General features: G+C 38.5%; 1 protein-coding gene across 3 annotated transcripts in view; it reads right to left on the reverse strand.

The window, feature by feature from the left end:
• Positions 1–1,327: 1,327 nt before the first annotated feature.
• The window catches only part of LOC133339747 (interferon-induced very large GTPase 1-like), a 35,236-nt gene continuing 21,586 nt past the window's right edge, over positions 1,328–14,977 (reverse strand). For all 3 annotated transcript variants that reach the window (XM_061547911.1, XM_061547910.1, XM_061547912.1), the window contains exon 3: positions 1,328–13,633. In XM_061547911.1, coding sequence (XP_061403895.1) covers positions 6,398–13,630 — 7,233 coding nt within the window. In that variant the 5' untranslated portion in view covers positions 13,631–13,633 and the 3' untranslated portion in view covers positions 1,328–6,397. The remainder of the gene's footprint in view (positions 13,634–14,977) is intronic.

Genomic DNA, 14,977 nt, shown 5'->3' on the forward strand with positions numbered 1-14,977 from the left:
TCATGAGTAAGTAAGTAAGAACATTTGATATTGCGCAGTCTTTTGAGTCCAGTCCATCACGAATGCGCATTGCTCACACGTTGAAGTAGGCTCTCTGAAACAACACTGTTTTGTGTCTGTTGCGGAACTGGCTCAGACTCAGGGATGGATCCTGAACATCATCCTTGGGTAATAGGTTTCTCCGCAGGGTTGCCAGGTTCACTCTCCGTGATCGGGTAAGGAGCTTGCTAATCGGGGAGAGATTTAGAGTCAAGTTGGTGCTCCTCTGAATTGAGAGGAGCCAGTTGAGGTGGTTCGGGCACATGGTTAGGATGCCCTCCGATAGACTCCCTCTGGTATTCCACCGGGCACGTCCCACATGGCGAAGAACCCGGGGGCATCCCCGGACATGCTGGCGGTACTGTCGAGCTAGAATACGTGTCTAGTAGTGTATAGTAATGTAGTGTATAGTGTAGTGTATAGTCTAGTAGTGTATAATAGTGTATTGTTGTGCCTATAAGTGTAGTGTTTAGCAATGTGTAGTGTAGTGTATAGCAGTGTATAGTGTAGAGTATAGTGTAGTGTATAGTGGCGCATGGTAGTGTAGTGTATAGTAGTGGAGTGCATAGTAGTGCTGGAGCCCATTGCCAGGTAAAGGGAAGTATGGACTGCCCTACTCAACATGCTGCCGCCACGAACCTCACCAGAACAAGCGGATTGAGAAATGAATGAACGAATACAAATTGACCCTGCTTATGCCTCCAATGAGTCGTTAATACTCGGTAAGGGATAAGTATCATCCCGAGTCACCTGATTTAAGTGGCTAAGAACTACGCAAAACCTTAGTGAACCATCGGGCTTCTTTACAACAACCATCAGTGGGCCTTAGTGGCTGGTGGAGGGAGTGGTAAAATCTACTCTCTGCATTTTTTTGCTTTTTGAAGAAATGTTCTAATAAATACACAATCCTTGATTTAGACTTACAAGTAATGCGGATTCTTAAACCTGACCGTGTGGATTATTTAAAAAGAAAGGCAATTGAACTCGAAGAACAATGCAAGGAGAATACAAGTCTCTTTGGGACCTTTTTTGCAAAAAAGAACCCAACGTCCCATGCACACATTCATTGCCGTATGGTCACTATTTTGATAGTCTCATTTAAAAAATAAAATCCCTTGGTGTGTTTTGTATTTCGTGTTTGTCTTGTTCACCACTTTGAAATGCTGCTTTCATTAAAGCACAAAATAAGTGAATCTTTTGATTCTTATAAATTTATTGATTAAAACCGAGAGTTATGACCCCAATAAAACATTTAATTCTGACTTTGAAAACATTGTCTTAAACTGATATGTTTTATATCTAGTTGCACAGCCACTATATCATGCTCATGCTCCGGAACACACACAAATATTAATTAATAAAAATAACTGTGACCTCTTCAGCATTATAAACATTACACAATCCAGATAGCTTAACAAAAAAAATGCGACATCCAAACAATCATTAGTTCATTGGTTGTTAGAATACCAACCATATTATTTAAATCAGATTCTTATTCCCCAAAGATATAAGATATACAGATAACAAATATCATATGGTAGATAGCAAAGCACGATGCCAACACTCCACTTTGCAAATATGACTTAAAGATGTGCAATATATTCCTGTATTGTATTCAGATTGTATCATCTTTATGTATATATAAAGCTGCATGCGATCGAAAATAACAACTCAAATTCCAGAACGACTCCCAATTGCTCATGCACCTTTTCTTCAATGACCAAATTGGCAATAGACGCAAATAACTTAAAGTTGTTAATGTAAAATATGAAGCTTCGTGTTAAATAATTATGTGAAAAGTCAATTACTTGTGATGTCTTTGGAAGCGGTTGGCAGTTGTAGAACTTGATCTTTCCTCTCCTCTACCCTTCTGAAGCATTCGTCAGCAATGATGCCACTTTTATTCGTTGCTTTTATGAATCCATCTATGTCGTTTTCTTCATCGCCTTCCTCATCCCTTCAAAGTGAGGTCTTCCTGCCGCCTGGATTCCAAACAATGCCCAGATGATGGATGTGTTGTTCTACTTATTGATCTCAGCATATTCGTTGGTATTTATAGGACCTCTGCATTTGTCGTTTTGTTGATTCGGTTTCCACTCAGCATTTACATTTTAAAGTTGTTTGCTTTTGTCCATTGATTTGTATGATATGTTCCACTTAATATGCAGTTTTTTTCATTGGTTAAACCATCTTCATGCTATGCAAATAGTGGTGTAAAAAATAATGTAGACTTTGCAGTAACTGACAATGGATCTGGAGGAAAGGAAGATGAGTAGGCAGCGTGGACAATATTTGCTAATACGCTTCTCTGGATATCACCTAAAAACATTCTAATACACAAGTCCTCTCCTCAAGTCATACATCATATTGACTTCGATGCATCAAACGAAGAAATTGTATTGAATGTATGCAAAACTGTTATTATTTATTCACATTTACCAACCTGTGCGATTATATGTCCACGTATGAAAATGTTGTTATCGTCATTATCATCAGTTACTGAACGTTCAGCTTAAAAAAGCAATAGCACTGCCATAAATACACATTTGTATCTATATAAAACAGATTATTTGTGATAACGACACTTTTTCATAGCACAAACAGAGGTCAGAGATAAAGAGTGCATAAGGGTTGAAGACTACGAATGTGAGTTTTGTTTATTTAACTTGTAATGTTGTTGGTGTGCCAGTAATGTATCAACCGATTCCACCTTCATGAGTCTCTTGTGATCTACATGTATGCATTTAATATTTACGTCTTAGGCACGATGTTGATCATTGGCCAACCTCTCTCAACTTCGACTGTGACCTAGAAAATGTGGTTAATAAGTTCCTCTGGTCTTAGACAGATATTTCACAGCATGCTGCCAACCTTACTGTCAATTGTCTTTGTATCATAACATCATTAATCGAATAAAAGTTCCTAAATGAATAGGGTCACAATACACATCTCTCCAATATCTGAACCTCAACATGAACATTCAACAAATGTTTTTTCACATCCCATCAGCGACACGACATTTTGGAAGCACATCATTTCAGCAACATTGATATTGTAGGGAGTCATATTGGCTGCCTGTTTGTGTTACTCAGTTTAACACGTATGCCTTTGCGACCAATATTTTCCATAATAGAGTTGTTTTGGGTTAGATCGCGTAAATTTGTGTTACTCTTTGAAAAGAAGTTGCTAAATATATCTTATGTTGCTGATTTACTTGACTGGTTCTATTTGATGAGTTTCCTAAAAGTCTCAAGAGCTTTCTTCTATTTCTGTCGAGAAAAAAATAGTTGAATGAATTGCACAGATTTTGACCTTATTTTGTATGTTTACATTGGCAGTTTTGACAGGGCTATTTAGTGTTTGATTTATCATTCTTTCGTCTTCTCCAGCAGGTCTCTTGGATTTCAAATTCCATGAATAATCACTTCGGCACTTGCCCCCCTTAGTCACCCAGGCCTGTTTTAACTCCCGAGCCTTGTTAATAACATATTTTGGCCCTTTATTGAAATATTACATGGAATCATTCGTAACTTAATGTAGCGCTAACATTAGTCATGGTGCAAACCTTATTCAAATCATTGCTTAATTTTCTGCCATCTGTCGGCTCTGGAGTTTGTCCTAGTCATATTTCGCCGTCGTGCTCTTTTCCCTGAAATTCTTCCTCAGTTTGATTTTGACCGTCATCATTATTAAGCCACCGTCACTTCCAATGTCTGCCCAGATAAATATCCACTCTTCTTAGTTGACTGAAAATGGTTTGACATTCGTGTATCGTCAGTACAGTAGTGAAATGCACCACAACATGAGTGCTACGTTGGTCTTCTTGATGGTTTGTGGGGGTGAATGGTGTTGATCAGTACAATGTTGTTTAATTTAGTACATTTTATGAGCCTTGTAAACCCAGCTAATTTGTGTGTCCCATGTGGTGCCTTTCCAGTCATTGGAAGCATTTGTTCACATTATGGATTTACAGTACCCGGAGGCTTGCTGAAATTGTGTTGTATTAACTCAGATATGTGTTATTGATGGGTCTGAACGTATATTTGGAAAGCAAACTAATGAATTGTGCGTTATGGTGATATTATTTTAATGGCAAAATGGCATTGAGCAAAACAGAATTGCTGCTGCAAAAGGAAATAAGCAGAAAATATGAAGTTACCTGTAACGATGTTTCAACATTTACTTAAATGTTATATTTGGCAGATATCCATGCTGAGAACGGAATACTTGATAATATTGGAACTTTTCAGCTTTGCATTTGACTTCCAATGGCCATATGCTATCCCATGGAAATATATTATTATGCTCATGCTGAAGCAATTTTGGATGAACATAAAAGTCTGAAAGGAACAATCGTGAGAGGCAAAATACCAGTCTTGGGCATTCATTAGAGGGGATGGGCAGCTGATTAAAGCTCTAGAAGAGAGTACCCATGGGAGAAGGCTCTGCCTCATGAAATAGGGGTCAGACACCAACATGAAGAAGAAAGCGCAAGGCTGGTGAGTATTTGTGGGAACTTGAAGCACAAAGCTCTAGAAGAGAGTACCCATGGGAGAAGGCTCTGCCTCATGAAATAGGGGTCAGACACCAACATGAAGAAGAAAGCGCAAGGCTGGTGAGTATTTGTGGGAACTTGAAGCACAAACTTACCATTAAAATATGCAATATTGATTTTAGATTTCAATAAAAAATGTTAAAGTAGAAACACAATTTAATATTAAGCACGTAGTTAGCTGATGTGTAATTTACCACTTTCATTAACATTTCTATTATTAATTTTGTATTTACATTTGAAGTGCATCACAAACAAAATGCACGTTTAAACAAAACAAGAGTATAGAGGAATAAACACATTGGAAATGATTGTAGATATTTCTTTATGGATTTCTTGAAAACATGCATATATTAATTTTGCACTAAAAAATTCACGTAATTGGTAGATAACACTATAATATTTTTTTTGTTCCTGGGCAGTAAATGGTATTTCCTAATTGATTATTCTCCAAAAACTTTGCTTTTTTGACCAGGACATTGATATTTTGAAATTTACTTATTTTCCAGAACATTCCAGATAGATACAGTACTGAGTAAACTTGGAGTAACTTCTAGAAAATTCTAGAACTTTCCAGTAATATAAATATTATAAATACAGGGGCTGTAAGCCTACCAGTTCAGTTTAGTTCCAGCTGCCTACGTGGATACATATCTGCATTTTTCTGAGATGCATCAAGAGGCTGCAAGCGTCCGGCAGACGCATTTTTCTATGTCTGCGGCCAATTTATAAAGACAAGAGCGAAAATGTACTCTGTGGAAGCGTCTACTAAGATGTGTGAGGTCTACAAGGCATATTTTGGCATGCCTGTCTGGGATCAAGACAAACCCAGCACACCTCATTTCACCTGCGAGCAATGCAAAAAAACTCTGCAGAGTAAGATGGATAATTGTTGCTCGGAATTTTATGTTATGAAATTTGTTTAAAAAAATAAAACTGGAGTGCAATGAATTCCCGAAGAAGTAAGGAGCAATCGGCTTGGAACAGCTTTGCTGCAGTGATTCGTGGATACCTGTGCAATCACAAGGTCGAAAACTATGTGGAGCTGGTTGAAACTCTGGTGAAGAACCACAACACAATGGGCTGTAGGATGTCCCTCAAAATGCATATCCTTGATGCTCATCTTGATAAATTGAAGGAGAACATGGGAGCATTCTCGGAGGAGCAATGCAAGCGCTTTCACAAGCATATATTGTACATTGAACGCTGCTACCAAAGACAGTATAACAAGAAAATGATGGGAGACATGATGGGAGACATTTGGGGGCTGATTCTTGAAAGTGATTTGCAGTATAATCGTAAATCTCGAAAACTACTCACTTCTAAATCTTTGTAGTAATTTTTTATTACTTTAGTATACATACATGTACATTTTGATTCATGTGTTGTTTCTTTCTGACTTTATGTTAACGAAAATACACACATTTTCCCGTTTTCTCATTGAAAATAGGTAAATTTCAAAATATCAATGTCAATATTTGTGGGGAATAATAGCCATTTTCTGTACTTTTGAGCCATAAACAATTATGAAATAACACTTACTACACAGGAACAAAAATTGTGTTACATAGTGTGATCAGATTATTATAACACCCACAATGCCTCAAGTTAAGTGTATGTACATATGCATGCATGTAACGATCGTTAAATGTCATGCCATTTTAGAGATGTTGCTGTTTGATGATGAATTGTGTTCGTTGTTATTAAAAATATTTAAAATGAAAGACTGTCCAGTTTGAAACAGAGCCACATATTCATAAGTTAATCTGTGACATAGGGTGCTCAATTGTAGTTTCATTAATCAACCTACAGATTCTCTAAATGCTTAATAACATCATCTTCTTCAATAGATTCCCAATCTGATGGGACTTTTCCCAGGGCTGAAAATTTTTGGTTATAGCGCTTTTCTAAGTCTGACTTGAACTTGCAGACAAACCATTTCCAATATGGCTGTGTGGTTAAGTCTGGTGTTATGCTCCAACAAGCATATTCTGGCCCGGCTGTACGATAATCCTTCCATGGTATTTTCCTGTCTGGAAGCACTAAGCTGCAGTTACTGGCAACTAAACTAGTGCAGATGTCAGTGACAAAGTTATCAGTTTCATGCCAATATCCTCCACTCACTGCCTGTGGGCGGTGAATGGGAACACTGTGGTCTCCGTCATGATTGGACATCGTGTTTGTGCAGATGGCTTTACAGGATGGGCACTGCACCCAGCACCCACATAGCTGCCGAAATAGTATTTTGTGCGGTTCGTTCTGAACGTTTTGTAAATCATTTAAGCATGTTAAAGAAAATTGATCTTTTAATCTTTGAGCCACGGTTTTCAGTCCGTTTGTTAATTCTTCTTTAAAAAATTCAATATCTGTTATTTCGCTGCAGTCGCTTTGGTCCAAAGTGTGTCTTGGGAGCTTGATGACGTCATCAAGGTGTGTGCAAAATGTATCCAGCCATGAAGATGCATCATACTCGTCTTGTTCCATTTCAGTTGCTTTATTGATTGCCCGAGTAATTGCAGCTGTGGTATCCCCAAGATTTGAATTTAACATCTCGTGAATGATTTCATCATCGTTTCCCTTGCAATACTCTTCTACACATTCCGTAATGTATTTCTGAAAGTGTTCTTTTGGATGGTGAATATATTCATCAAATGCTGTAAAATCTTTCTTCTTCGCTAAATCTATGAGAATGTAGTTTTCTAATTTTGATCGATTTCCGTTGAATGCCGTAAATGTGGACTTCATCCTGCCTGCAATGTCAACGCAAACTTTATCATAAACTGCCTGTTGAATGGATGCTTTCAGTTTGTTACACAAAAAATCCACGAAAATAGTTGTGGACGTTGCTCCTTGGCAGCGAATTTTGAAGCTGTTGAAGTATTCTTCTTTCTTACTGGTAAAGTATACTAATGGGTCGTTTTCCCTCTGGAAATTTTCATGCATTCTCTGAAATCGCCCCATAACCTCTCCTAATATGTGGACAGATAAATAAATTTTGAACTTCTCTGTGAGCTTAAATCTTTTATTGGATTGTGAAAATTCCTGTATGTCTGAATTCATTCCCTCAAAAATTTCACGTATGTAGGATGGGTTGAAATTCGTTCTATGTTTCTCCTGGGTGGTAATGCAGCTCCTGACTTTGTATTTTATGGCAGTAATTAAATTTTTAATTGACTCAGTATCCTCATCTTTAAAATGGTGATTCCGATATCCAAGCCATTTCGTGTTCATCATAATGTGTTCGTTTTGATTAACGGAAAATTCTGCCTCTTTGTGACAGTTCAATATCACTTTTTCTAGGTGTGGAATTTGATTCTCGTAAACGTCGTAAAGAAGGTTTTTAATTTCTTTTTTTACATCAAGCGTTGGAGGGCTGGTCATACCGTCTTTTATCACTTTAATCCACTCCTTCCAGATTTTATCAAAATCATTCTTCAATTCTTTGTCATTTACTGTATTTCCTCTCAATTTTGAAGCCAAATCCTTGCTCTTTCTAATAAGTTGATCTTCATAACTTGATCTCTGCAGATCAAGATTCCGTTTTTTGTCTTTTTGAGCCATCAGGGCAGAGTAGTTTTTGTAAGCATCAAATACTAGCTCTTCTTTCACGGTTTCAAATCCTTTTTCGAATTTAACTTTCCATTGAACCAACAATTCTGCATCATCTGCGCTATTGAAGTGTTCTTCCATTTTCTTTTTAATATCCTGATAGTTTGACAAAATTCTTCGTTCAATCTGTAATCGTGTCATTGTATCTGTATTGTTATCAATGCTGTTATAGAGTTTGTTCTCCTGCTGAAGAACATGACTCCTGAGTTCCCAAGTCCATTTTCCATACATTTCTTCCAGTTTGGTATAAGCTGCGATCTCTATTGTGTTCTTAAAGCTAAACACGAAATTTTCTGCGAGCAAAGCCGTCCATAGATCCTTAATGCGTGCTTTGAATTCTGATATTTTCAAGACATTTACTGTGTTTTCTTTTTTGGCATTTGTAAGTAACATTTCTTTAAGGTCTTTAATATTTTGGCAGTAGCTTGGATTTGGCGGAGCCATCGGAGGGTCTCCCTCCCAAAGATGAGCAAAGTAACGGATCTGAGAGTTCACGTCAAACCTGATCACTGCGTCAAATGATGCAACAGCGCATTGCTCCTGGTCTGCAGCCATGCGTGTCATCTCATCGAGTTTTTCCTGAAAGCGTCTCCTTCCCTCCATGTTCTTATTGTGAGCAGTCACATCTCCTACGTTTTGATGGACAAACACACAGCTCGGTGATAACTTCACCTGCCTCATTCTCAGAAACGCCTGCACAGCAATTTGTAGAATGTCTTGCATTTCAGAAGGGTTCTCTCCAAAAATGTTGATCACGGTCATGTTTCCCAGCCCAATCACAAACGTTGCCAGCTGATTGTCATGACTATGTGTTGCATTTGACAGCTCTACAGAACGCAGTCCTTCTGTGTCGACTATCAGCACGAAGTCATATCCCAGTTGTTTAATGAACTCTGCCTCCACCTTCACTAACTGCATGTAGGCCCCTCGGGTGCATCTCCCACTGCCAACAGGAAACTGGAGGCCAAACATGGCGTTCAGTAGCGTGGACTTCCCACTGCTCTGTATTCCCAGTATTGAGATAACAAACAGCTTCACGTCCCCAATTTCATCAATGATTCTGTCCAAGATTGAGCTAATCCAAATGAGAGGCACATGTGCAGCATCGCCATCCATGAGTTCAAGAGGAAATCCAGAGATCATCATTTCTGCTGCAATCTTGGGCAAAGTAGCCGGGAGTTTGTCAACTGATGGCGTTGTCCGTGAAGCTTCGTAGATCTGACCAACTTCCCTAAAAACGTGATCAATTCCAAAGGAAGAGGCTTCAAGTTCTTCTGATATTTTATCCAACTCTAATTGTTTTTTTGCAATGTTAGAACCTTGTTTTTTCAACGCTATTATTGCCGTCCAGGCCTGATGATAAGTGAGATGCAGTTGTGATAAGCGATTTGCAGACAAATTATCTAAGTATATGCGTAGCCAATGCAGGAAGTATGTTTTTACTGTGCGTGACTTATGGTTCAAAATTTCAATCAATGATCTCATAAAATCGTTAAGAGGAAATGCTTTTTCAAGCTGTGCTTTCCTAATGCGTGTTTTTTCTCCTAAAATATTACTTTTGTATTCCTCAACACTTTGCCCCCCCCTTACCGTCATGCGAGTCAATTCTTTGTCTTTCTTGCACCACGACTGCCACAATTTCCCTTGAAGAGGCAGAAATGTCTCCTTTATGGAACACAGCGGCTTGTCATGTATAAGACTCAGCAAAACTTTCGCTGCTTCCTTTCCCTCTTCACATTGTTTATCATCTTCATCAACAATGAATCCATACCGTCTTGCAATAGCTGAGCAAGCTTCGATGTTCATTTTTCTTTTTGAATTTTCTAAAAACGATTTGATTATTGACGTCAATTCATCGATTAACTCAGCCTCATTTCGATTCTCGACAGCAATTTTCGCGTTTGTTCCAGATATTCCACTGGAAACTCTCTTTTTGTCAGCACAGAGGCAAATTAGCGGCTTTGGGGAACTCAAACATTCGTCTAAGATACGTTTGCCCTCTTCATTGCGATCACCATCTGACAGTAATATAACATTTATAGACGAAATATCATGTAAAAATTTCGCCTGTGTTTTGTGTTCTCTTGCATCTCCGTGGAGATTAGTGAATGCTATGCAGTCATTAAATACATCATTGTCCTTCCCACCTGGAAGATACCAGGCGATCTCTGCAACTCCTTTCATTAGTTGACCATTCCTGCTGCTGCCTCGGCAGTGCCTATGAAAGAAAACTCGATGCGTTTGATTGCCGAGCAGAGAGTTCATTATCTGAGATTTCGATGCAGGTGATTCACCAAATCTTACGAAGGACACGAGTGCAGTGTTGGCATCATTGATTGCACAGTTTTTAGATTGCCATTCGTTGGTAGATGCATCACGGTATTTCCAGCTCTTTTTAATCTGTCTGAATGACCACATAGGGAATTCTATTTCTGAACGACAAGGATTTGGAACTAAAAGCGGAAGTGCAAACTGGATGAATGACAGTTTGGTGTAAATGTACTGCCTTACAAAATTATCTCCACAATGGAAAATTGCCATTTGTAAGTCCATAGGGTGAATGTTGGTTTCAGTGTTTGTCCTAGGCCCATCACTGTTATTTATTACGTCATCATCATCATCATTAGAAAAGAAGCTATCACTATTAGGGCTTTTATTTGTATTCATGGACTGAGATAAGTTGTTTAATTTGCCTTGGTTTTGATTTTCACACTGAAAACTAACACATCTTGCTCGATAGTCAATCATCGTCAGTTTTTGCAGATAAGAAAGAGCAAGTTCTTGTTCTGTGCATCGATCAGGGTTAGTTTGAATTGGAGACCCGTTAATAACACATACATTACTTGTGTGTAATTCCTTGGGGTAGTATTTTATCAGCGAGAGTCTTTCAAGCAGATTCATGAACTTTTCATCATCATCATCATTTCTTAGTGGTTGAATAGATGCCTTATTTTGTAATTCTTCTTGCCTTGAATATGTGTCCTCTTTCCATCCCCCCTGGGAAATTATTTCTGCATTTTGTATCGTACATTCTTTCTTTGAACTACATGTTTGTTCTTTGAAAGTTCCAGCGATAATGGATTCCAGCATCATATCAAGTTTATTCCAGTCAGTTGGCCCTATTTCACTGCATTTAATCACATGGGAAACTTCAGCACACATTGTTTCTTCGACCTGGGATCTCATGAAATCGAACTGTTTTCGCTTTTCGGCAAGAGTCCTTGCATTAGACAAACCTGTCCGTAACACGTATGCCTGAGCTCTAGATTCGTCTTGTTGCATCAGTCTTGAGTACTCTCCGTAAGCTGACTCTAGTTCACGTTGAAGATGATCAATTCTGTCGTAATCCAGGGGATGCTGAAATCGTTTTTCTTTTACACAGTAGCCAACAGCAGAAGCAACTGAATTGATAAGTAGCTCTTGTTCGATGAGTTTTGTTCTTTTTAGTGATTGGCAGAATGAATTAAATGCATGTGTGATTTCTTTGTTTCTTTTTTCGTGTATTTCTGAATAAGTTGGTGAAAAGTCAACTTTCAAATGTTCTTCTGCTTTTGATAAGATGTTCACGAGATCTTTAAAATCAGATAATTGAGTAGGGACTCCTTCAGACTCATTCAGCCACTGCATAATGGAGGCGAATTGTGGAAAACTGTCACCGTCAAAGCTGTTTGGCTCCATAATAGACCGCATAAGCTTTGTGATTTTCACCGTTTTGGCAGGTGCTGTAACAAGATTTGACAACAATGATTGGAGGGCTGGGTGAGATAAACAGGTGTTTATCCAAGTTAAATTGCTTTTTGTTTCATCATATAACGTTTGTTTCAAATCAAGTATCTTTTTTAAATTATTTTCCATGTCGGATTCTTGCCAATGTTTAATATCTTGCATCACTGACCTGGCTTTAGCGTTAGCAGAGACCAATATATCTTTAAGACAAAAATCTGGATTTTGGTTTGTCAAAAGTGTGTATGCCTCCTTGAGCGTGCTAACTATCAAGGTATTTTGAAAATCATCCTTGTGGTTAAACTTGACAATGTCCCATACTGGAACCAATGATGTGCCTAGATCAATGACAGACCACGTCTTGGTGTTGGATACAATGTCGGTTTTCCATTGTTGAAGAGAACAAAGGCCAGGTGATCCACCTATTGTACTTACAGAAAATGTCACCTTACTAAGAAGTGTAGCATTGTATTTTTCAGAAAATTCCGTTGTAAATTCGGATGCCATCATGCTCACACCACCTGCACTACCACTGCTGTTGTAGGCAGAAGTGGAATACATTTCCACTGCCTCCGAAAGCATATTTCCGTATTCCTTTTCCTCATCTGAGCTGATTCCCTCTGCTGATGCTTTCCACTTAAATATCCCACCAAAGTGGACAGGGCCCGTATGGGCATGAGAGCCAAAGTTCTCAACAAAACTTCTTAACCTGTTTCTTAGCACATGCGTTTTAAAAGAATCCTTGGCGGTTTTTAAAGTGTTTTCAACGCTTTGTAATTCCTCCAACGCCTCATCAGAGAGCTTGAGTTGATTAAAGTCAAGACTTCCTGAGGCAAGTGGTAGGTACAGGTATTTGGCGCTATGAATGCAGGTATCCGTGGGCTTTTCTTGTTGCTTTTTTACATTGTGTAATACCTTGCTATGCCGTGAGTTGATTTCTTTCTTCAAGGCCTGTAGGAAACCTTCTTCTGTGGTTATGGTATTGAATCCCATTATTTCCACTGCTGTCTCAAATATGTTTTCCTCTTCAGATGATGAAAACTCTTGTAGCTTTATCATCGGCTGATGTACTGGCCCAGCAAGATCAAACGACATTGGGATGTTTAAGAGTTTGCCTCTTTTCTTTAGCCTATCCTTTATTTGACCAGTTCGATACACCCCCTCCAAAGCAAGTCCTTTAGATGCATTTTGTAAAATACGTGAAATAGTCCCACGTAAAGTTGAAATGTCTGCTAAATTTAACTGCTTTAGAGAAGTGTTTGCCATATCATTGGAATGGCTGCCATCACACAATGGGGTTTCTTTTGCTCCTTTCAATTTCATTTGCTGCTCTGTCTCAGTCTCTATGTTGGCCTCACCACTGTGAATTAATCTTTTCTGATGGATTTGTTCTGGATGCTGCTTTGTTGGTGCATCTTGCTTCTGTTTATTTCCAATTGGCTCACATTGTTGTGATTGTTTTAAAACAACTTCATTGCCCGACATTCCCACTAACTTACACAATGCCTTTTTCTCCCATGAATGCCGGCAATGTGGTTCTATGATTTCAAATTCCTCAGGGCCAAAATATTGCAATGCTTGTACATTGGTGATATCCAAAATATCTCGTAGTTTTGGAATCCAATAAGTTGTATTAATACCTAAGTCTCTAAGTACTTTGGCAAGCTCATCCTCAGCTTTTACGTCGTGTTCCTCCTCTTCAGACATAGCCTTGAATACACACATAGACATCGTCCTTAATTAGTAATACAACATTTAACAATAATACAAATCAATGTATAATTCAGTTGAATATTGCATGTTGTTTTTAATCATAGCATAACAAATATTCAGACGAATAACCAAAGTTCATCACCTATTTAAATGTCAAACATCTGTGAGAAATATTAAATAAAGAAATTGAATATTAAATAAAGTATTTACTTATACCTACCATGCTTATCTACGTTTTTAATAATACAAATTAAATTTAAACAATTGATTAAGCCGTTGCTTGTTGTAATTTGGAATATAACAGTACGGAATTAATTCCTTTAACGGGCCCAATTTTTTAAAGAGACTAATGGGAAGTGTTTTAACTTACCATGCTATAACAAGCATCACTTAAACCATGGCACCATAGATAATGAATCAATCCTGCCCAGCTCCTGTGCTCAAGCTCCACACGTGGTTCTCATGCCACTTGGCCCAAAACTATTTTCCTCAAAAAACTACTTTTTAATTGTAAACGTTTTTGACTAAATGTCATTAACCAATGCAAATGTTGATAAAAGTCGGTCTTTATCCAATGTTACACCGGCCCCTAGAGGTAGTAGTAAGGGGTGTACTGGGATCGGGCCAACGTCATGTATAGAAAAAAGTGGTGCGGCGCTTGGAGTTGACAGGTGGGGGAATACTATGAGGTCTGGTCTTAGAGATCGTGTGTCTACTGTGCAATTACAGGATCTGGTAGAGGTTAAAAGTGGTGGTACTAAGGTGTGGTGGTATCAAGAGCTTTGACCGTGATGACATCTTGATCTGAAAGCCAACGCTCTTTGTGCCAGAGTGAGCTAAGGCCACACACGCACACACTGTGTGCCCCTGCGCGAGAGTAGGGTGGTCTTAGGCACTTCTCAAAGCTACAATCACACTGGGGTCAATTGATCGCATAGGGATAATGTGTTGGACATCACATTACATTATCCCTATGTGATAATGTAATGTACAGTACATTATTCATTGTAGTGGCTGCTGAAGTGGTGATGGCCATTGCTTTTTCGGGGGCTTGTATACATTGATTACCATCACATGACGGTTATTATTCATGTGCCACCACTTGTGATATTGGACTTGAGAGCACGGGCCTTTAGTCCCTGCCTCAGGCAGGTGGTGAGGTGATGTTTAGGTTGGTTAATGGCAGCACCAAAAGTGTCACCATTGTTTCTGTAATTTGCTATCCGCGTGCTGGCACAGAATGGTATACTCTTCTTTGAATGAAAAAATGTGTACGTCTGCTTTGAAGTTCATCATAACTACAGTATCATATGAATAATTATATATATTGACTGCAGTCTC

The sequence above is a fragment of the Lethenteron reissneri genome, unplaced genomic scaffold, assembly GCF_015708825.2.
Source record: "Lethenteron reissneri isolate LAM-NWPU_2019-01 unplaced genomic scaffold, ASM1570882v1 scaffold_216, whole genome shotgun sequence".
Classification (NCBI taxonomy): Eukaryota; Metazoa; Chordata; class Hyperoartia; order Petromyzontiformes; family Petromyzontidae; genus Lethenteron; species Lethenteron reissneri.